General features: G+C 44.0%; 1 protein-coding gene across 3 annotated transcripts in view; it reads right to left on the bottom strand.

The window, feature by feature from the left end:
- Ppp2r2b (protein phosphatase 2 regulatory subunit Bbeta) overlaps nt 1-21,420 on the bottom strand; it is a 398,669-nt gene that overhangs the window by 65,662 nt on the left and 311,587 nt on the right. For all 3 annotated transcript variants that reach the window (XM_075968754.1, XM_075968753.1, XM_075968755.1), the window contains one exon: nt 19,096-19,208. In XM_075968754.1, the coding sequence (XP_075824869.1) occupies nt 19,096-19,208 (113 nt within the window). The remainder of the gene's footprint in view (nt 1-19,095; nt 19,209-21,420) is intronic.

Raw genomic sequence — 21,420 nt, 5'->3', positions numbered from 1 at the left:
AAAACCGCCTGCCACTTCACCACCCTTCCCTGCCCCGTGGAGGCTCAGCACATACTATCTCTTATAAACTACACAAAAAACTTGGGAATCTCAGTGTTAGGTTAGGCAGCTTGTAAGGGATGAAGTCACTTAGTTAACACCGTAGGGTGGGATATGACAGTAATCTCAATGTCACCAACGTTAACAAAAATAAACAAACAAATAAATAATTAAAAATTTAAAAAGTTCAAAAAATTGTGACAGTTTTAATATATTCATTCAGGTGGGATTTGGCATAAGCATAAGTATAAGCAGAGAGAGAGAGAGAGAGAGAGAGAGAGAGATTGAGAGAGAGAGAGAGAGCTCAGCATAGAAGAGCTTGTACTAGTATCTAAGTACCACGGTGGTGGGGCCTCTTAGTCACAGCCCTCAGGGAATCACACGTAGTTGCTTCTCAGCACATTTTTAGAAAACTTTTCTAAAGATAAAGATCACTATGGCAGTGAACTTGCAAATGAAACACATTATGCACCTAGTAGCCCATCAAACAAGCACATGTCCAGACAGAAAACTTGCAGAGCAAAGGAAACGGAAGATTTTCTCATGCAGGGACTTCTAGTACAGTCTTTTATCAGAATCATTTCAGAGACACAGCATTCATGGACTGCCGAGACCTGCAGTCTGAGACTCTAGCTCAGTTGGTACAAGGTAATGCATACCGACTTTTAAAAGTGCCCCAATAACTGAAAAACAGCTACAGTAGTGCTTGTTAGACCTCAGATACCTGCTATTCCTTTTTAGATATTTACCATTGATCTATTATACACAGGCAGTGACTTAATATTTACTTTAAATGGATCTATTTTTTAGTTTACAACATTTATTTTGATTGGGAATTTTACAACACTGTAATATATATAAAAGAAAGTTTCATGTAAATTGTCAAAAATCATAAAAATATATTAAAAAAATTTGTGTTTAAATTCTGGTTGATACAGTTATCTGGGAAGGATCTAGTGTTTAAAGTTAGCTATGAATTAAACAAAAAATTATAAGTGTTCTGAGTGAGGTTGAAACTATTGTTGCAAGAGCTAGTCTTTGGGCTTGGCATAATCAGAGTGATAAAAAGGGAATGGGAAGACCAAGTTGCTGTGTTTTTTTTTTTAATGCTTCCTAAGGCTATGTCCTAGACCAGTATAAACATAATGGACTTTAAGAAACTTGGTGACATAGGAAAGTGACCGCTACACTATCCAGAATGATGGTTCACACAATGCTTCAACTACTGATAGAAAGTATATTTTCCCAGTGTGGTGGCATATCCTGATGATTCTAACACTTGGGAGGCTACACAGTGAGTTCCAGGACAGAAGTTATGACCTTGTCTCAGAAAAAAAAGAAAAGAAAAAGAAAAAGGCAATTTTCATTAGGTATAATATTGGATCTCGGTAGATTGTTCATTGCTAACTCAGGCATGTTTTCATAAGTGGGGACTGAAGAGCTGGTTTGACAAGTTCCACTTCCACAGTGGGGATGCCTAGCTGGGCACAGAGGGTTCCTCTCTCTTCCATGTGTAACTGAGGCCTTCAGATGCAGTGAATTGTGGCTGTGTCTTAGATACTTGCTTCCCTAATGGCATCTAATCCCATGGGCTTGCCATGTGTGACCTCATGAAGCATGTTCTCCCACATACCTGATCATATAAGTGCCCTCAGTGAGCCAAGCTTTATTACCCAGAGAAGACTGAGGTGCCATTCTACTGGGAGGTCTCATCTTTCCCAGTGGGCACACATGGCAGCCTCTAGAGACATGGCATCTGAAGCCATGTCATGAATTCTCTCCATTGTACTACTGGCTTCTGTGACCTCAAAGCCCACACATGTCCCTGTGCAATAAGAAAAAGGACGAGATTCTGCTGAGGGTCTCCTTAGCTTCTAGGTAGTAAAGGGGACACCCTGCGAGGAACAAACGGGGATGGCGGACTTGAGAACTAAGTTAAATGATATGCAAAGAGAGAGGAAAAAAGACATAGCTGGAGGTGAAGAAGAAAAATAATGAGCTCCTTTTCCCATCTGAAAGGAGAATTTAAGTGGCAAAGGAGGAAACCAGGCTGTTGGAGCTTGGCAGGGGGTGATTTATTGATCAATACCTTAAGTGTGTGCCCAAAAGAAAGGCACACACTTTCTTATTATTTGAGCCAGTGTGCAAGACAAAAGGCATCCCAAGAAGCAGGGGCAGATGTAAATTTCTCAGGAGGAGAAAATGAGGAAGTAAGATTCTTTTCTTCTAAGCCTCTGAAAACAAAGCACTGGTTTTGAGGTTGAAGAAACCTCAAGGCACACAGCTGGCTTGGGCTCTGAAGAACAAACCGCTGAGGCACAGACTCAAGCCAAGTCTTAGGTAGAGTCAGAGACATCTTAGCCTTGCCCTAGGAGCATGCAAGGGATTTCGGCAATTTCTCAGGGATGTTGCTAGTGACGGGAGATGCGGTGGAAGGGCAGGAAGCTTTGTCCCCATGTGAAGCTTTGTTATTGCAAAAGTAGAGACTGCTAGCTGAAATAGTAAGGGCAGCTGGAGAGAAAGGGAACCAAGGTAAGGTGTGCATGTAAACTCTGAAGGTGGCGGACGAACACCCTTCTCTGTGCGCATGCTTGAAGAGAGCACAACAAATCTCGACGCTATCTCTAGAGTCTGACTCAACAAGCTTCCCAACTGCTTATTTTTCCCTTCACAAGAACTGTTAGTTTAAAATGGCATTCTATTCTAGCTCTATTTATAGGCATGCAGGAATTTTTTTTTGGCTTAAATTATAGAAAGTAAGGTAAACCTAGATCTTGAGTTACAACACCAAATATAGGGAGACATTTTCATTTCCTAAGGTTGCAGATTTAGGCAAGCTAAGTTTACATTGCGTTTGGAATTTTAATCTCTTAACGTATATGCCACTTCCACTGCTCATAATTTTTTTTCTTTCTCAGAAGGAGCTAATGCCAGCTCCCCTGTGCTGTGGCGTCTTTCCATTTGAGAATCAGTAGACATTACAAGAAGGTACAGTCTTACTAAACACAAATACAGAGAAATCTATTTCTCTATGATAATCCACCTTAGTACTAATGCGGATAGAAGCATTCCTCCAAGAAAAAATGTCCAATTAACGGTGGGGGCAGATTCTAGAAGACACTTCGAGTGTCAGTGTTGCATTTGAGTTTTCAAAAGTTCTAATCACTTCCCATGTGTGTGTGCATGAGTATGTGTGCATGAGTGTGTGAGTGTGTGTGTATGTGTGCATGAGTGTGTGTGTGAGTGTGTGTATGTGTGCATGAGTGTGTGAGTGTGTGTATGTGTGCATGAGTGTGTGAGTGTGTGTATGTGTGCATGAGTGTGTGAGTGTGTGTGTATGTGTGCATGAGTGTTTGAGTGTGTGTGTATGCATGTGTATATGTGTGCATGAGTGTGTGAGTGTGTGTGTATGCATGTGTATATGTGTGCATGAGTGTGTGAGTGTGTGTGTATGTGTGCATGAGTGTGTGTGTATGTGTGCATGAGTGTGTGAGTGTGTGTATGTGTGCATGAGTGTGTGAGTGTGTGTGTATGTGTGCATGAGTGTGTGTGTGTTGGGCCAGAGGTTGACATTGGGTGTCGTCTTTCTCAATCACTCTTCATCTGAATGTTCTAAGGCAGGGCCTCTCACTGAACCTGGCATTCACCAATGGGCTAAACTGGCCCACCAGGGAGCTAGGGCTCAGCCTCTCTCTACTGTCACATCTTAGCTAGGGTTACAGTGGCATCATAGGACCATAGACCCTCACCACCACATCCGGCTCTCACTTAGGAGCGGGTGGTTCAAACTCAGGCCATTGCAAAGTGGGCACTTTATGGACTGAGCCATTTCCTGAGCCTGAGTCTGAGAATGTAGAAGGGGTTAAAAAACTTCTGCCAGGAGGGAAATACGCTTGTTTTTTTTCTTAGTGGTCAAGACGAATTAGAAACCGAGAGCGCTTTCTGTCCTGTTCTTATTTAAGGAAAGATAATCTCCTACTCAGAAGCGGGGTTGCAAATTTTAGTTCTTTATTTGTATTTTTTACTGGTGCCCACAAAATAAAGACATGATGCATAACATTTGACAGTGACTCCTATGACCTAAGGGTAAACTGGTTCAGAAAGAGAACTCAGCATTTGGATGACTGACAGATGGAAGCGGAGGCAGAGAATTTAAAGGGAGATTTACAGCCAGAGTCCCGAGGGGATCTTAACAGCTTCCCAGGTGCCTGTTCTTGCTACCACCCCAGGGTCCCTCATGGAGATGCCGAGGCTTCAGTGTCTTGCATGAAGTCACTCTTCAGCAGAGCTCTCCTGGCTCAGAAAGAACGTTCTCCCCAAATTGGGCATTATAGAGTGAGGGACCTGCTCACCTCGACTTACTGCAGAGATTCGGGTGGGTTATTTTCTATTGCCACCTTATCTGTGCTTACAGAGACCAACTGACTACGAGATGCTCAGTCCCCGTTGACACAACTGCAGTACAACTACACCAAAGGCTCGGGGGAATATGGAGGGAGGGGGGCAGAAAGCTCGTCAGAGCTAGAGATTGCCCTCTGCTTTGGAGGATAACTTCTTTCCCCCAGTTTTGTCCGTTCTGCCTCAAATACCCCAGAAGCAGTACAACCCTTTTATTTCTCAGAGTTAGTGCACAATGAGAGGTTACTGAGTCCTAGCCCTTCTCTAGCTGGAATCTTCCAGGCTGTCACATTCTGCAAGCTGTGCGGTGTTTGTTACACAACATGCAGGATGAGGAGCATTTGACTACACTGTCTAACCAATTTGAGTCTTCTTTTTAATTATTAATTAATTAATTAATTAATTAATATGCATGTGTGTGTGCCCCCTTGAACTTATGTACACCAAATACTTGCATTCAGGGGCTAGATCCCCTGGTACTGGAGATAGAGGGGGTTGTGAGTCATCATGTGGGTGCTGGGAACCAAACCCAGGTTCTCTGCAAGAACAGCAAGTGCTTTTAACCACTGAGCCAAACCAGGTTGTGAGGCCACACATCTTTAATCACAGCACTCAGGATGCAGAGGCAGGAGGATCTCTGTGAGTTCAAGGCCCGCCTAGAACAGAGCTAGTTCTAGATCAGCCAAGGATACACACAGAGAAACTCTGTCTTGAATACCAAACAAAACCAAACCAATATCGAAACCAAAGCCCAAACAAAAGATCTTATTAAATGTGTTTAACTTGTTGTGCTTAAGTTTTTTACTTTCTAAGTTTTATGCTGTTAGTGTGTGCCTGGAAACATCCCGATGTCCTAGACTGTGGGACAGGATAACAATGGTTGGCTCACCTCAGTGATGGATTCCCTTGAATGAAAGAAAACTTGCAAGAATAACAGCCAAGATTGTTAGGTTGATTATACAATGAGAAAATTCAGGATCAAACATACAGCGAGGGTCATGCCCGGCACGCTGCCCCTTGGAGTCTGAGAAAGCTTCTATGGGCTGTATTGTTACATTAGCAATAAGAGATGTTGGCAAATGCCTAGGGAAACAAATTATCCCTTCCAGGAACCAGTGAGTATTTATCCCTGCCATTCATCTGGGTGTGGGGCTCTGATCTTTTTTTTTTTTTTTTTTTTTTTTTTGCATGGATAGCGGAACTAATCCTTCTTTGAAGCTAAGTGGAAGCTCTTTCTAGGGTGCTGTACTCCTAACCCAAGCCTAGTCATTTCTTTCTCTCTCCAGCCTCACCCCTGCATGGGAGATGGAGGTAATGATTTATATGTCGTAAACAGCTCTGACAGAGGCACTCCATCTTGACTTCCTCCGTCCCCAAGACTAATCGGAAGCTTATCTTTTCCTTTCTGTAATAGGGAGCTGTCAGGTTCTATGACCCGCCACACAATTCAATCACTCATAGAAGGGTTCACCTTTGGTGACGACACCTTGGTATTGGAGAAACTGGGTGGAGGCCGTGCCTTGCCATGTATCAAAATAATGGCAGTTAGGGGCTAGAGAGCAGCACAGCCTAGCTGACAAATGCCACCGGCTTCCTGAATTTAAACTCTCTGTCACAGCTGGGTGTGGTGGTGCATGCCTTTAATCCCAGTACTCGGGAGGCAGAGGCAGGTGGATCTCTGTGAGTCTGAGGCCTGCCTGGTCTATAAGAGCTGATTCCAGGACAGACTCCAAAGCTACAGAGAAACCCTGTCTCGAAAAACCAAAATACCAAAACAAAGCAACGACAACAACAGAAACTCTCTGTCGTGACCAGGAGCTACTTACTCGAGTGCAGTTTCTCTAGCTTGGTATGCTTCCTGTCTTGGGTACAGAATATTTAGCCATCCAAGCAAAGAAGGAATGCTCAAATAAAAAAAGAAAGAAAGAGAAGAAAAGCAAAGTAACCCACCCAGAGAAGAGAGTACCAGCTAAAGCTGAGAAGAGTCCTTAACAAAGCCCCCATGCTAAGTGTGGCCTTGCTGGCAGCACACTCCCCTGCCTGAAGTCACTGTCACCCTCTTCCTCTCCACGCTCTGCTATGCTGACTCCCACGTGGGTTTTCTGTGGCACTGGGGCTCAAACCTTAGTCTGTTGACACGCTAGATGAGCAGTCTACCAACTGAGTTACACCACCAGCCAAAGTGTATTCTAGGCTGGCCTTAAACTCTTGCTCTTCCTTCTTCATCCTCTTTAGTATTTGTCTACCTGGGTTTGGCACCATGATGGGACAGGTTGTTTCTAAGTTTACAGCAGGATTCGTTATAGTGATGAGCAAGAGCATAAAATTGGTACTTCTACTATTTTAAAAGATATATTCCAAACTCATGAGATCTAAGCCTCATGAGATCAAGGATCACATATTCTTGCCATAATTGTATATATGAAGGCTGAAACCTTTATATATATGTGTGTGTGTGTGTGTGTGTATGTATATTAGACAGAAGTTAAATAAGACGGAGGGTTTTTCATGACCTAATGTGGAATTTCTGTTTCAAGAAATCCTGACACAGGGTTTGAGTGAAGACTAAATGTGGATACAGTGCCTGCCATGGTGTCAGGCAGAAGGATGTTCTCAGCTGATGTGAATGAACTTGAGCTGTCAAGAAGGAAGGTTACTAAACATCCTTCACCATTAGGTGGCTTGGTGAGTGGGAGGCAGTAAACCCGAGTGTAGATGCTGCCGGAAGAACTGGTCTCCCAACTCTTTGACTCGGTACTCTCAGCTAGCATTTTCCAAAGTCAGGTTCACTGCTATACCTGTTCCCCCCAAAAGATCAGTGACCTACTGTTTCGCAGTTCATGATAAGGTAAAAGGGTTCAAACGCAAATGGATGACTGACTTCATGAACTGGAATCTTGCTATGGAAAAGAGGAGTGAGTGTCAGCAGAACAGTCGGGTGGCGTAGAGTCACCGATGACTCTAACTGTGGACCATATTTTTGGTAGAATATCTTAAATAGTAATTCTCCTCTAAATTGAAAAAAAAGTTCCTTATGGCCAAATAAGCTTGACGGAAAACACTTCACTCCAGAGCCTTTCTGGACAGTACATATTACTGTCTTAAAGTTTTACAAAAACTCTGAAAAGCATGGATTTGCTTAAACTATAGCTTCCCATGCCGTGCCAGCAAGACACATTGGTGAGCATGTGTTTGTACTATAGTGGCTTCTTATCACTTCTAGAGTAGAGAAGGCTTCAGATCACAGCAAAAGCCTATGAAAGCATGACTCAGCCCTAGTAAACACCTTCCAGGTGGACTGCTCTTTTCCTTGTGGCTCAACCATTCTAAGGAAACCGAAGAATTTTGTATTTTCTCTTCTGTTGAAAATGTTTCCTTTAAATATAAAACTAACATTTTATAAAAGTTTTTCTCTCACCAGTTTCTTGTTTTATGCATTAAAAAAAGACTGTCTTCACATTCTTTACCCCCAGGGATGGCTTTCAAAGCCTCTACTGTCTGGTGAGGACTGGTATTTAAAACGCTTTCATCAGGGCATCAGTTGGAGCTTGGTTGGCAATGTCCTAAGATCAAAGTGATCATGTCCTCTGCTGGGCTTAATTCTAAATCCATTTGTGCTAATTATTTTCTACAAAGATCTTATGTATAATGAGCAGAGGACCTAGACACCCTCTTGTGATTTCAAATTAATTTCTTAGCATAACTTGGTAGTGAAAGGGAATCTGACATACACATTTGATCTGCTAAGAAAGCCAATTTGGAAAACAAATCCAAGTCAGGCAGAGACCCTGTTAGCGTTCCCAGGTAGTGAAGCCATGAGCATCTGCATGCCTGCATGCTCATTTCAAGGACTGAGAAATTCTTCCCCACTTCCATCATCCAATTATGCCTGTGTGATCATTTCCTTTTAAAAGTATAACCATATATTGCTTAGATGAAAGATGGGAGGAACACACTCCTCTTGTGAGAGAAAGCTGTGTGGGTCAGTGTGACTGAAGGTTGAAAGGGTGACACCATCTACTTGCAAAGCCAAAAGCCCCACGGACTGCCTGTGCTCATCATCCTTCCTACAGACCATCTCTGAATCCAGGTCACTGGATGACCAAAGGTAAGGAAAGAGAGCGTTCCATAACCTGGAATCATGTTTAGTCCCCTGACCATGGTGTCCTAAGATAAATGACACCCATAACCATGGGAGCATTTGGACTTTGTTTGGGTCAAATGTGACTCTTTTCTAGTGGACATTTCAGCATCTTACATCCTTGAGGATTAGTCCATGGGGCACATTCCAAAGGGCTGGCGAACAAGATACGATGATAACTTGATCCTAATTCAGGTATACAATTCCTTTTATACTGTCATTCTTGTTGGATCTAACTCCAGAATGTTAAATGTTCTATACTAGAAGAATCTCTGGGATGAGAGATAAGGTGACATTGTCAGGGAGCATGCTCTGACTTCAAGGGAGCTAAGGAGAGCTTTTGCCATGTTAGATAGACTCTCCACCAATTTCCTATTTTATCATCCAGACTTGTGCAAGAATATACAGTCATCCCCATGCTATAGATGATGGCTGCCATCGGATCAAAGATTGATCCCCTTCCTAGTGACTCTTATACAAGATAGAGTGTTAAGAACACTGACTTTGGAGTCGGACTGAACAGGTTAAAAACACAACCCTGCCACTTGGTAGCTGTAGATGTGGACAGGAAGCTTCAGGGGTCATAATCAAGTGTCCCCACTGCAACTTGGGAGTTATAGAATTATCCATTCCACAGTTTAATGTCAGGGTATAATAAAATGTGCTTATAATCTGTCTCCCAGGTCTGGCACATGGCACACGCTTAATTAGTGTTTTTAGTAGTTACTGCTGGAATATAGCATTGGGCATAAGGTAGCTGCTGCCATGAAGCAGCCAGAGTGAGAGGGGAAGGAGCTTGAGTAACAAAATAAGAAACAGCTAGAGTCAACCATAGCGAGAGCCACAGCAAATTGATCTAAATCAAGGCAACTGTATTCTGATGCATGTTGGTCTTTACAGATCTTAGGAAGAACGGAAAACAAGTCGGAGACTCTCCAGTGTGAAGCTGATCTTAGAGGCTATTATGACAACATCTGCCAACACCAGTCTCTTGGTCATAGTGGGTAGACATGAGTAAGTGCCTTTCTGTACTTCTGAGTAGTTGGCTAAGTGTGTGTGTGTGTGTGTGTGTGTGTCTCTGTGTGTGTGTGTGTGTGTGCGCGCACGCAGGGAATGTACATGGGGATGGGGTGGGTTTAGGCACACACACACACACACACACACACACACACACACACACACACACACACAGAAGGCAACTGTATTCTGATGCAATGCTGCTTTTATGTTGGTCTTTACAGATCTTAGGAAGAACTGAAAGCAAGTCGGAGACTCTCCAGTGTGAAGCTGATCTTAGCGCTAGGTACCCTTCCTACTCTCTTTCCTGTAAAACAATGGACCCACATTGTCAACACCAGCAGCTTCTATTGCCCGTATGGCAAATTGCTCTCTTACCCCAGGCTTATTCATATGGATTTTGGCTTGAACCTCAATTTCAATGCACACATCAGACATTCAGTCTCAATAAGAGGCAGGACAGCAATATGAACTGTGGAATTAGAAAGACAGTAATTCAAGTCCAAGCTCCACCTCTTATTAACCTCTGACCTTAGGTAAGTGCCTTAACCTTTACAACTTGAGGTGCCATGCCCTAAAAAAGGAGGACCACATTAGTCCCGCATTACAGGTTTATCTGGAAGAGGAAATTATGCCAAGTGCTTCTGGAACACAGTGGATGCTTGCTAAACATGAGCTGCTTTTATAATTCCAACTGAATTAGTTCATTTGGCTACCGCTGAAAACTAGTATTGTCTCCCTGGATATTAGCCAAAGGAATCAGGCAACAAGGAGAATAGAAACACTCGCAATTCTCACTCCTAAAAGGCTAAACGGGTCCAGACATGGAGGCTTGCCGGGAGCCTAGCTGCCTGAGGTTCCTGTACAGTGTTTTCTGATCCCGTAACTGAAACTCCATGACACAGACAGATATAATCAGATAACGACAACAATCAATAATGATAACAGAAATTATTATTTATTTTCATAAACACAGAATACGTGCGTCCTGCTGCGTTACACACATCACATGCCAGTATTCACTTTTGAGGCAGTCAATCAATGAGAGCTCTCAATATCCACCCACAGAGGTAGGAGGTTGAGGACGGAGCTGGGGATGAGAAATTACCCTCGGCAGAGTGACACATTCACCAAGTTAATCTAATCCAGGGGGGCCATCGGGGGCTGTTGCAAGCCTGTGAATATGGAACAGACTTGATTGATTTTCACTGCAGGAGCTAAAATTCCATTGTTATTTGCAACAAATATCAGGAAAGATGAAGCCGTGAAAGGATTGTATATCAAGCTTCCAGTGCAGCCATAAATCAGAAAATGAAGTTTAAAAAATTAAAAAAGGGTTAGAGGAAGGCTAGATCTGTGTCTGAAGAGTCCTCGGTTATTAAAGCATAAAGCCCAAATTAAAACTAAGGGCAGTAAAAGCCAGTCTCAATTCAACTGGACATTCGCCCTGGAATAAAGATGACACCTTGGCTGCTCCTTCTTACGGGTGGGTATTTACAGCCACATCACCAGAAAGAAACAGACAATAGTATACTTTCTCCTGACTCCCAGGTGCTACAGCCACAGCATCAAAGCTGGCATAGCCCTGAAGACTCATCTTGGAAACCCCGTCCTCATCCTGCACCTCCTTCGTTCTGTGCATCCTCCAAATTGCCATGGCAACCTTTTGTGTTACTCCTGAGAAGTAACACTGAGCCTCAGCCAGCACACTTCTGTAAGCGTGCATCGGAATTCTCCATGGGTTGCCTGGGGAGTCCTGTCAGAGTTACCAAGACCAGCATTCCTTGTGCTGAGGTCAAGTGAAAGTTGCTGAGAAAGAATACTGGGTGCTCACGAGGCACACTGCATTTTGAGAGCCCTGGCTTATGCTGATTTCACAGGCAGCCTGTCTCCTCTCTGCACTGTGAGGATTGAGTGGTTCATTTGCCTTTCTAAGACCACCTTTGCAGTACCTGGTTTGTGCGGTACCTACCATGTACCCAGCATTTGGAAAGTTCTCATCATTGTAGAAACCAAGGACCAGGCCAAAATAGCTTGTAGAGTGTGGAAGACAGGTTTTTAGGTGCACACAAATCTTGCACCCTATTCCTGGGTCTGCTTGTTACTATCTTTGTTACTATCTTTGACTTCTCAAGCCAACACTCACCTCTCAACATCTCTGTTTACAAATCTCTAAAATGGGCAGAATGCTGTAAAATACAAAACTGCTAGCCCCAAACCTATGAAGGGCTGGAAAAATGCAGTTAGTATTCTATAAGATAAACTGGTAGAGTGTCTAACCAGCTCCCTTAAAAGCAGATCAGGTAGCTAAATTGGTAGTTTCCCTGAGAGATTGTTCTTTTGGGAGATGCTAACTTGCTTAACCCCACGACCTATGAGAAAGAACCCTCAAGAAGTTCCCATGGGGAGCAAGAGCCAGTTGATGTTCACATCTGTGAGGCTGTGGCTTGGAGGCATCTAAATGGCCACCAATAAGATTTGCAAAAATCATGGTCACATTAAAAGGATAAAGGTTAGTTCTGCAGAGTCAAGAATACGTAACTGATCTTAGGGGTAGAACAGGCATGTCCTTGGGCGGGAGGCAGGAGAGTGGACACATGACACCGTCTAATCATCCAGGGAAGAGCCAGCTGGTTTCTGTGAAGCCACCCAGTATAAAAGTAGCCCTTCGGCCTCTAAACACAAACTGTTGAATTAAGAAAGCTTCGTTAAGGACTTCCGAGGGATGGAAATCAGTGATGGAATTCCCCGGAAGTATGGTCATGAAGTATCATCTTCTTAATGAGTAGAAACCATGGAGAGAAGGAATGAAAATCCCCATTAGGTTTTGGGTTGGACTGGGCTTCGAATCCCAGCACTACCATATCAGAGCCATGAGATTGTGGGCAAATACCATGCATGCATCCCTTGACACTTAGTCTTAGCTCTGGTGTAATTTATTCTCGTGACAAATGGTGACCTACTGCCTAGCACATGCCCACACTGCTCCAACGGCTGAAGCTTCGCCCCCTCTCTTTCCATACAGAGTATGGCTTTCTGAGGGATGAGGCGAGGCAGGCAATGAGCAAATGGCTTATTAAGTTATGCTCAGAGCTAAGAAAAATGATCAAGCAAAGGACACGGAGAATAACCGTGAAGGAGCGTGCGCCATTTCTCACCAAGTATTCCGGGAAAAATTATTTGATAAAGTAGCAACCGAGCAACCACTGACAGGAAGTCTATGGCTTCAGCTGGCCTAGAGAATAACACAACCTTCCTTGCAGAATTACGGCACTAACACAATGGGATAAGGTCATAGAAATCAGTGCATAACGTCCAGGTACAACCAACAAGCAATGCTGTTATCATCGTTACTTAAATACTATTTCCATTAGCTGTTAGGGGAGTCTGGATGAAGTCCATTAGAAAACTTATCTCATTATATCTCCCTCACCTTTCAGAAGACGGGTTATGACAAGACACAGCTTGAGTGCTCACACCTTCGAGAGTCTATTTATAACAGGTTTAAATGCAAATGTCGCCCTGGCCTAGGTTCCCAGGGCAATGTCAGCCAGTCATAATGAGACACACGATATCTCCAGGCTCATTCTGCCTGGAGAGAGAGTGCCAAGGGTGATTTCTTACTACCCAGCTCCCATCCATGGCTAATTAATTCACTCGACTACCAATCCTGTTGCCTAGAAAGGGCTCTGAGAGCCCATTGCCCCTGGGTACTGGGAGCCCAGGAGAGTAGAGCATAGAGGAGCTTCCTAAGCACATAAAGACTCAAGGTGTTTGTTTCTCTGTGCAGTCTTGGGAAACTGAAGTGAATGAGTGTCCAAGTGTGTCTGCATGTATGTGGGTGTGGGGGACGTTGTGAGCACTCTGCCCAGGTATAATAAAGGCACCAATCACTAGGAGTGGCATTTCAGTGGCTGGAAAGATGGCTGTGGGTGTAAATTATTCGCTGACAAGGGAGAGGATTGGAATTAGAATCTCCACCTCCCATACAAAGGCCAGCTGGGCATGGCGGCCTGCCTGTAATTCCAACTTACAGAAGGCAAACCAGGGAATCCCCAGAGCGAGCGGGCCAGCTATCCTGTGGCAGTTACATGAGAACTCAGGGTTCAAGTGAGAGACCCCTGAGGAAGAAGGCGGATAGCAACCAAGGAAGACAGCTGGTGTCAGCCTTGAACCTCCACATGCACGCGCACACACACATGTGCACGTGCACACACATGTGTACCCACAGATGGGAACTTGCACACACACCTCTACTCAAACCACACACACACATACGTATGAGAGAAAGGCATTTTAAAGGCCCGAATGTATGTGTATAAGGCCGAGAGCCCTGACTTTTGGTTTAGGTCTCAGCCGTGAAATGGCAAACAACAGAAAGAGCGGGAGCACGTTGCTTTCTCTTTTGGATCCTGCATCAGATGTCAGGGCCCAGTGGCAAAGCAGATCAATGTCTCCTTTACAGATCCGGAGGCTGAACTTGGAAGTCCCCTCTTGGAGCTGTCACGGCACACAAGGAAGACAGCACGCTTGTGTCTAGCAAAGCCTCAGCAAATGCTAGATTCCAGCAACTTGCTTGCCAAACACCTGCCCAGTCCTCCTTATTGTGTGTTCTGAAGATGAACTGAGGCATTAGGTAAGAAGGCGTCCAGTGGGTGTTGCTCAATTATCATCATGATTATCTTGGGGACATAAGGATACTGAACAGGGAGACAGTCTTCTCCTGGGCTCCTTGGGTAACAAGTGATTGGATTTGAAAGAGCATCTTCCATTAAAGAAAAAAAAAAGCCAGATTTGCATTCTTGCTTTAAAAAAGCTGAGCCTCTCAGAAATAAAACAGGATGGGTTCGTTACACAGTGAGGATTAATTAGCTGTCGGGTATTATTAAATGTCCCTACTCTCGAGACCCACGTGGAATCGGATACTGTGAAAATGAGCAAGTGGGAATCATCGTGGGGGTGGCTGGATGGGAGACACAATCGCTGGCAGTGCAGATTTCAAGAGCTGAACATTGGTAGATTACAGTCTGACTGATGTCATATGGGAACGCTCTCTGGTGGGGTCATGGTCCCAAACCCATGGTTTCTAGGGCTGCCGGTGGTAGTGGTTTTTTTTTTATTTGTTTGTTTTGTTGTTCTCAGCTTCTTTCTCCATCATGATGGAAAAGGAAGGGAGAATGGCCCTTCTGGAGCTTTAAAGGGGAGACTGTGAAAGATGTGGCTATTTACATGAAATAGGTGCTATTTTCAGGCCTCAGAGTGAGGAGTTGAGTGAAACATGGGTAAAATAATTTTATAGCAAATATGTCTCCTAAATTATTATAATTATGGCTCACATGATTGAAAAGTAACAGCTCAAAAAAAATCACAATTCTAAGGGGGTTGGTGGATGCTAAAACCCAGTGACCACCAACCCTGGTGTATTAACAAGTGCCAGTGTCAAGTGTCAAAAATGCAAATTGGGTCTCAGAATGAGAATTTTTCCCAAACCTCTGCTTGGCAGCTTAAACATACGGTGAAAAAAACGGGAGTGTCTTGTCCAGTGCCACACCGCTGTTATTAACAACTGGAGTTTGAACTGTTATTTTCTAACTGGTAACCGCACCTCAGGGCCTCTGTCAGGGTGATGGGGGCCCACTTCATTAGCATCATTGTCTTTGCCTCAGTCACTCTCGCTCTCTACTCCAGAGAGAAGGTAAATAGGCCTTCTCTCCTCCCTCACTGGGATGGAGCCTCCAGGGGGTTAGGCACAGATCTCCGGAATCCCATAGCATGCCATTGGCAATGGGGAACCACAGTGGGCACTACAGATGGCCTCTGAAAAATTTCATGCACGTAGCAAACAAAGGCAGATGTATCAGTTAACACATTAAAGATAATTTCAGAGGCACCAAAACGCATTGATGTCACATTAAGAAATGAAAACAAAGTACTTCCCCCTTGGAATAATTTGATCAAGACTGAGCCCAAATTTAAATTTTTCGCTCCTCTCCCTGTATTTTTCCATCTGTCTGTAGCTTGTGGTTACTGGTCTGTCCGTTTTACGTATGCATGTACATGTCTGTCTCAAAAAGTGGGGTTTCTTTGTCATTATTGAACAGCTCAGAAAATGAGGCACGGGAAAGAGAAGAGGGAACTTTACAGAAATATTTAATTTCACAAGGGGAAAAGTTGGTACTCCCAACTGATCCAGAACAGCAAATAATACTGCAGACGTTTTGCTTCCAACATTTATGGTGGATGTTTGCTTTTTTTTTAATTTATTTATTATGTATACAACATTCCTCCCATGCATGTTTGTATGCCAGAAGAGGGCACCAGATCTCATTATAGATGGTTGTGAGCCACCATGTGGTTGCTGGGAATTGAACTCAGGACCTTTGGAAGAGCAATCAGTGCTCTTAACCTCTGAGCCATCTCTCCAGCCCATTTTTTTTTAAGATTTTATTTATTATGTATACAATACAGTGTGCTGCCTCCATGTATGACTGCAGGCCAGAAGAGGGCACCAGATCTCATTGTAGATGGTTGTGAGCCACCATGTGGTTGCTGGGAATTGAACTCAGGACCTCTGGAAGAACAGTCAGCGTCCTTAACCTCTGAGCCATCTCTCCAGCCCCGGATGTTTGCTTTTTAAAGTTGCTTTCAGCCCATTGGCTGCTTCCAGCAAATGATTACCACAACACACATGAACACAGAGGCATTACTCTGGGCCCAGGGTATGGAAAAGTACGTAATTTAAGGTTGGCTATGCTTTAGTCTTGGTTCTAAAAGATGATTATGTGGGCAATCCCAGGCATACTAAGATTGTTTACATTGCTTTCTTAAAGGCAGGTTAACCTTAAACAGGCCAAGCATATAGTAGGACAGCAAGGAAGGAAATAGTCTGAAATGGTCGCAAGGTGTATTAATGTGGTTTCAAGGTCTGGACAACTTTAGTCTCTTTGAATGCAAGAGATGTTTTCAGAACAATGTATCACTACAGGCAGAGTCCTTGGCAGAACTCAGGGGCACCTAGTCCATTTGTTTTCCTCCCAGGATTGCCATGCTCCACGGGACAAAAGACAGTCTGAATTCCTGTCCGATTTCCAGCAAGGTGTTTACTTATCCACAAGTAACGTTTGGAATGAATAAAACAGTATAAAAACAAAAGCTGACTTTCTTTCTCTCTCACATACACACACAGGCCTGTTATCAAGGAGGGTCAGAAAAGTGATGCTGACACCGTGGTGATGGTGAGGATGCCGATGGTAATGATGGCTGGTGATGCTGATGGTGACGGTAACACTAAATAGGCAGCTAACTTGGAGCGTTCTCCGGGTGCCAGATACCACATAGGGGAAGCTCTTGGTCTCTCACACACGGTGTCTCATTGAATCTCATCTGTGTCCTAACTGATGATAAGTCATGATGAAGATAGGTCACTGGAGATACAAGGTTTCAAGCCAAAGGCCCACCATCACCAGCCAGAGTTGAGCAGGGTCATACTTTCCACCCTCTTCAGCCCACCAGCACCTTCCTAGACATCATTATGCTTTTTATGACGGCAGGGCAGGTTGAAACCTCCCCAACCTGGTCTCATGCAGAAATGGGGAAGTGGCATCAAGACACAGCAACCACTGTGTGTGAGCTCAGGAAGAACACAACTAAAGACACGGTGCCCATCAGTACGGGAAGCCCCAGTGGCCTAGCGCTGGGGCCAGCAGTGTTCGAAAGCGTTTGATGAACAAATAGATGGATAAATGAATGGGCCCGTGAGCCGATAATCACAATGCTCACTTTTGCTTGTGGAGCTAGAGTGAGACCTTTTCTCTCCACCCACACTTGCTTTCCCGCTACCCCTCTTTCAGGCTTAGTCCTCTGGCGTCTGGAAGCACATAGTTTAAAGTCCTGCGGGGTTAGAACTGGTCCCGCTATGTCCTTGCTTTACTGTGTACACTGAGCAGTTTCAAAGCAAACCATCCAGTCTTAAACCACTTTTACCTACAGCTAGAGTGGCGGTTCTCAACCTGTGGGTCTCGACCCCTTTTGGGGTTGAGTGACCCTTTCATAGGGGTCTCCTAAGAGCATTGGGAAACACAGGTATTTACATTATGATTTCTAACAGTAGCAAAATTACAGTTACGAAGGAGCAATGAAATAATTTTATGTTCGGGGGTCGCCACACCATGGGGAACTGTATTATTGGGTTGGAGCATCAGGAAGGTAGAGAACCACTGCACTAGACAGTCTTCTCTTAATGGTTCATTTCTAGAAATCTATTATACTAGCACCTCCCCCTGAGGCCTTTCCTGGCCTCCAGAACCAAATGCCATTTCTTTCTCCATTGGATAAACTCTCAATCTCCGTCTGTACATTTGTCTTACTCTGCAGACTGAGGGCCGTTTGAGTGTGAGTCCTGTAATAGCTCTCTTCTTACCAGGCTATGCACATCTGGAGGGCCCTAAGGAAGCCACACAGACAGAGAGCAAAGTCTACACATATGCCATGCGTAACAGCAACAGGGGAAGGGCCTTCCACCTTTAGTTCACAGACACTAGGATTTCTGGCCAGTGTTGCAGGAGGAGAATGGAAAAGAAACTTGTCGGGACCGAAGTTCAAAAGGATTAGGCAAATGCTGTGTATTAAATGCAGTTTCTTCCCCAAATGCTCATGTGTGGAAGGCCTGGTCACCATGTGGTGGAGGATCTAATCACCAAAGGTGATTAATCAAATAGGCTCTCTTCAACCATAGCCAATCTCTCGCCGGGTTCATAATTTGGTGGAATTATTGGAAGAGGGGGCCTGGTTGGAGAGAGGAGATCTAAGGACTTGTCTTTGGAGGGTATCTTGTCTCTGACTCCATCCTATCTGTCTGTCCCTTTGTGTTTGGACCACTATGAAGTGAGTCCACTCTACATATGCCGTTACTGCTGTTACTGCTTCCTCAGCACAGCCTGAAGGCAATGGACTCAGCAGGCCCTGGATAAAAATCTCCGAAACTGTGGGCTAAAATAAACAATTTGTCCTTCAAATAGTTTCTGTCAGATAAAATAGCACAGGAACAACATCTGACAAACACAATAGCCGGGTAAGGTTCTGATAAGTGGCAGAGTTTGAACCTAGGTCTGTTAGATACGGACGCTTGGGTTCTCCTGAACAAACCTTCCAACCTAGCAGCCTTGTGCCCCTTCTGCCAACTACAGAAGGTATTCAAGACATGCTAGATAATGTAAATAGACAGGCCAAGAATACAGCAACGGATGGCAGTGGCCATGTGGCAAGTCCTTAGGGACAAAGGAGAAGCATGGATTTGTAGTCATTAGGGCCTGGCACCTTTCCCATCCCTCCATCTGCCACCAGACTCAAGCAGGCTGGGGCTCTGCCCAGTGCCTTCAACCACATATTATAGTTGTAATTTGCTGCTGTGGCCAGCACGTGCCCAACTTTAGGGGGGCATTTCCCTGCCCCTGGTAACCCAGGCTGCCAAAAGGCATGGCTGGAACAGCCAAGCCACTCACCCGCAGGGTCGTGATGGTAGCAGGATCCCGGAGCCGGCCTTCCTCATCTTTCAGGTTGTAGCCTTCTGGCCTCTTATCGCGCTCACTGACTTTCCACAGCTTCACAGTTTTATCTGTGGAAGGCAACCAGAAGTAAGGATGGCAGGACAAGGAAGTATCCTCTGGGGATGGGAGATGGGGTGCTGGTGGCCAAGGTAATGATGGCAAGATGGGCTATAGGAGTCAGCTCTCGAAAGTGCTGTCCTGTGCACATCCCATGCCATTTGAAGGAAAAGTTCACAAGGCAAGACAAAAACACAGACTATGTTGGGACAAATGGCTTTCTCTGATGATATGTTGTGAAACATACATTTTACATTTTAATTTGACTCATTTAATATTGACTGAAGCTGAATGAGAATAGTCACATAGATAGAGTTCACTATGTAACTGTTAGTACATGGAAATGAATATAATGTTCATGATCTCTCTGGGCGGTAACCATCTCTATTTTTAGCATCCACACTTCTTAGACACTGGAAGTTTCTGTTTTTTCTGGTCCTGTACCTGTTCGGTTCCAAAGAAACACACAAAGGCTTATAACAATTATAAACTGTTTTGCCTATTAGCTCAGGCTTATTCTTAACTCTTACAGCTTAAAGTAATCCATAATTCTTATCTATGTTTATCCATGTGACTTGGTACCTTTTCTCAGTAAGGCATTCTCATCTTACTTCTTCTGCATCCAGCTTGGAACTGCATTTCTACCTTTGCTCTTCCCAGAATTCTCTTAGTCTGGTCGCCCTGTCTAGACTTTCTGCCTGGCTACTGGCCTATCAGCATTTTATTAAATTAATACAAATGACAAATCTTTACAATGTACAAGAGCATTATCCCACATTAGGTCCTCGCCATGCCCCCAATGTCCCTTCATAACCTTGCGCTCTTGACTTCCTCAACCCTCTCGTATTGCTGACCACACTGTTCCCAAACTCCTGTGGCTTCCTTCTATGCCATCTATCTATCTATCTATCTATCTATCTATCTATCTATCTATCTATCTATCATCTATCTATCTATCATCTATCTATCTATCTATCTATCTATCTATCTATCTATCTATCTATCTATCTATCTATCTATCTATCTTTTATCTAATCTATCTGGCACTGAGGGTTAAATCCAGGACGTATAGATACTCCAAAAGTTCTCTGCCATTGAATTACTTCCCCATGACCTTTTCACATGACTCATTTTTTTATGCTCCAGCCTCAGAGTAGCTTATATAGAGCCCATATACAAACGGCTGCATTCTAATTCTCCATTCTCCATTCTTTCTTTGTTTTTGACCACTTGCTCTGACTTTCCCTCCTCTCTCTCCTTCTTTCCTTCTGTATAGTACACTTCCCTATCAATTGGCTAAGCTGGTCAATGATTTATTTATTTATCTGTCACTAGAAATTTCTGGAGTTTTATCTGTCATATTCATCACCATAATTACAGTATTTAGAGGTACCTGGGGTACGTTGAGGCTCAATAATATCAATATCCATTATCAAATATATATTGGTCTGAATGTGAATGGATCTCCTCTCTGTAAGAGTGTCTTTTATAATATTCAGGGAAATAAAATGATGTAGAGATAAAACAAAAACGCTTTTATCAGGAGGAGGGCATAACTCAGTTGTCTAGCATATGCAAAGCCCTGAGTATCAGTCCCTCCACCCTCTCCTCTCCTCTCCTCTCCTCTCCTCTCCTCTCCTCTCCTCTCCTCTCCTCTCCTCTCCTCTCCTCTCCTCTCCTATCTTCTCTTTCTCTCTTCTTCCCTCTGTTCTTCCATCCACCCTCTCTCTTTTCCTTCTTGCTGCTTCCTGATAGTTCCAGGATATAAACTAAAGTCTAGACTATCCTATTACCTTGCATCTCTTGATGACACCTGCTCTTTATCATAGCACTGAAACAAACATGAGAACTCCAATCCCTCCAGGTGCTGACAGCTCAGGGTAATGATGGAGGTGAACTGGGACTCTGGGGAACTGGCAAGGCATGCTCCACCCAGGATTTCAATTCTGTATTTTTAGAAGACATGTTTTGGCTAAGTCAGTCTTGTCTGTGTGCCATATGGCCTTGAACACCTTCCTTATCAGATCACACATTTGCAGTCTGTGATTGTCTTCATCTTTCCTTCTGAAAAGCAGGGACACACTTGATTTCTCTGTATTTGTCTGTTAGACAGGATTTGGTGTGAGATACTGTAGGGCTTAATTTTCACTACTGCTTTAGAAAGCTATTAGGTCTCAAACCCAGGACAAACAGCTGAGATGCCTATTGGCATAAGAAAACAGA

Source organism: Microtus pennsylvanicus, chromosome 4, assembly GCF_037038515.1.
Source record: "Microtus pennsylvanicus isolate mMicPen1 chromosome 4, mMicPen1.hap1, whole genome shotgun sequence".
NCBI classification, from domain to species: Eukaryota; Metazoa; Chordata; class Mammalia; order Rodentia; family Cricetidae; genus Microtus; species Microtus pennsylvanicus.
This window is presented reverse-complemented; position numbering and strand designations above follow the sequence as displayed.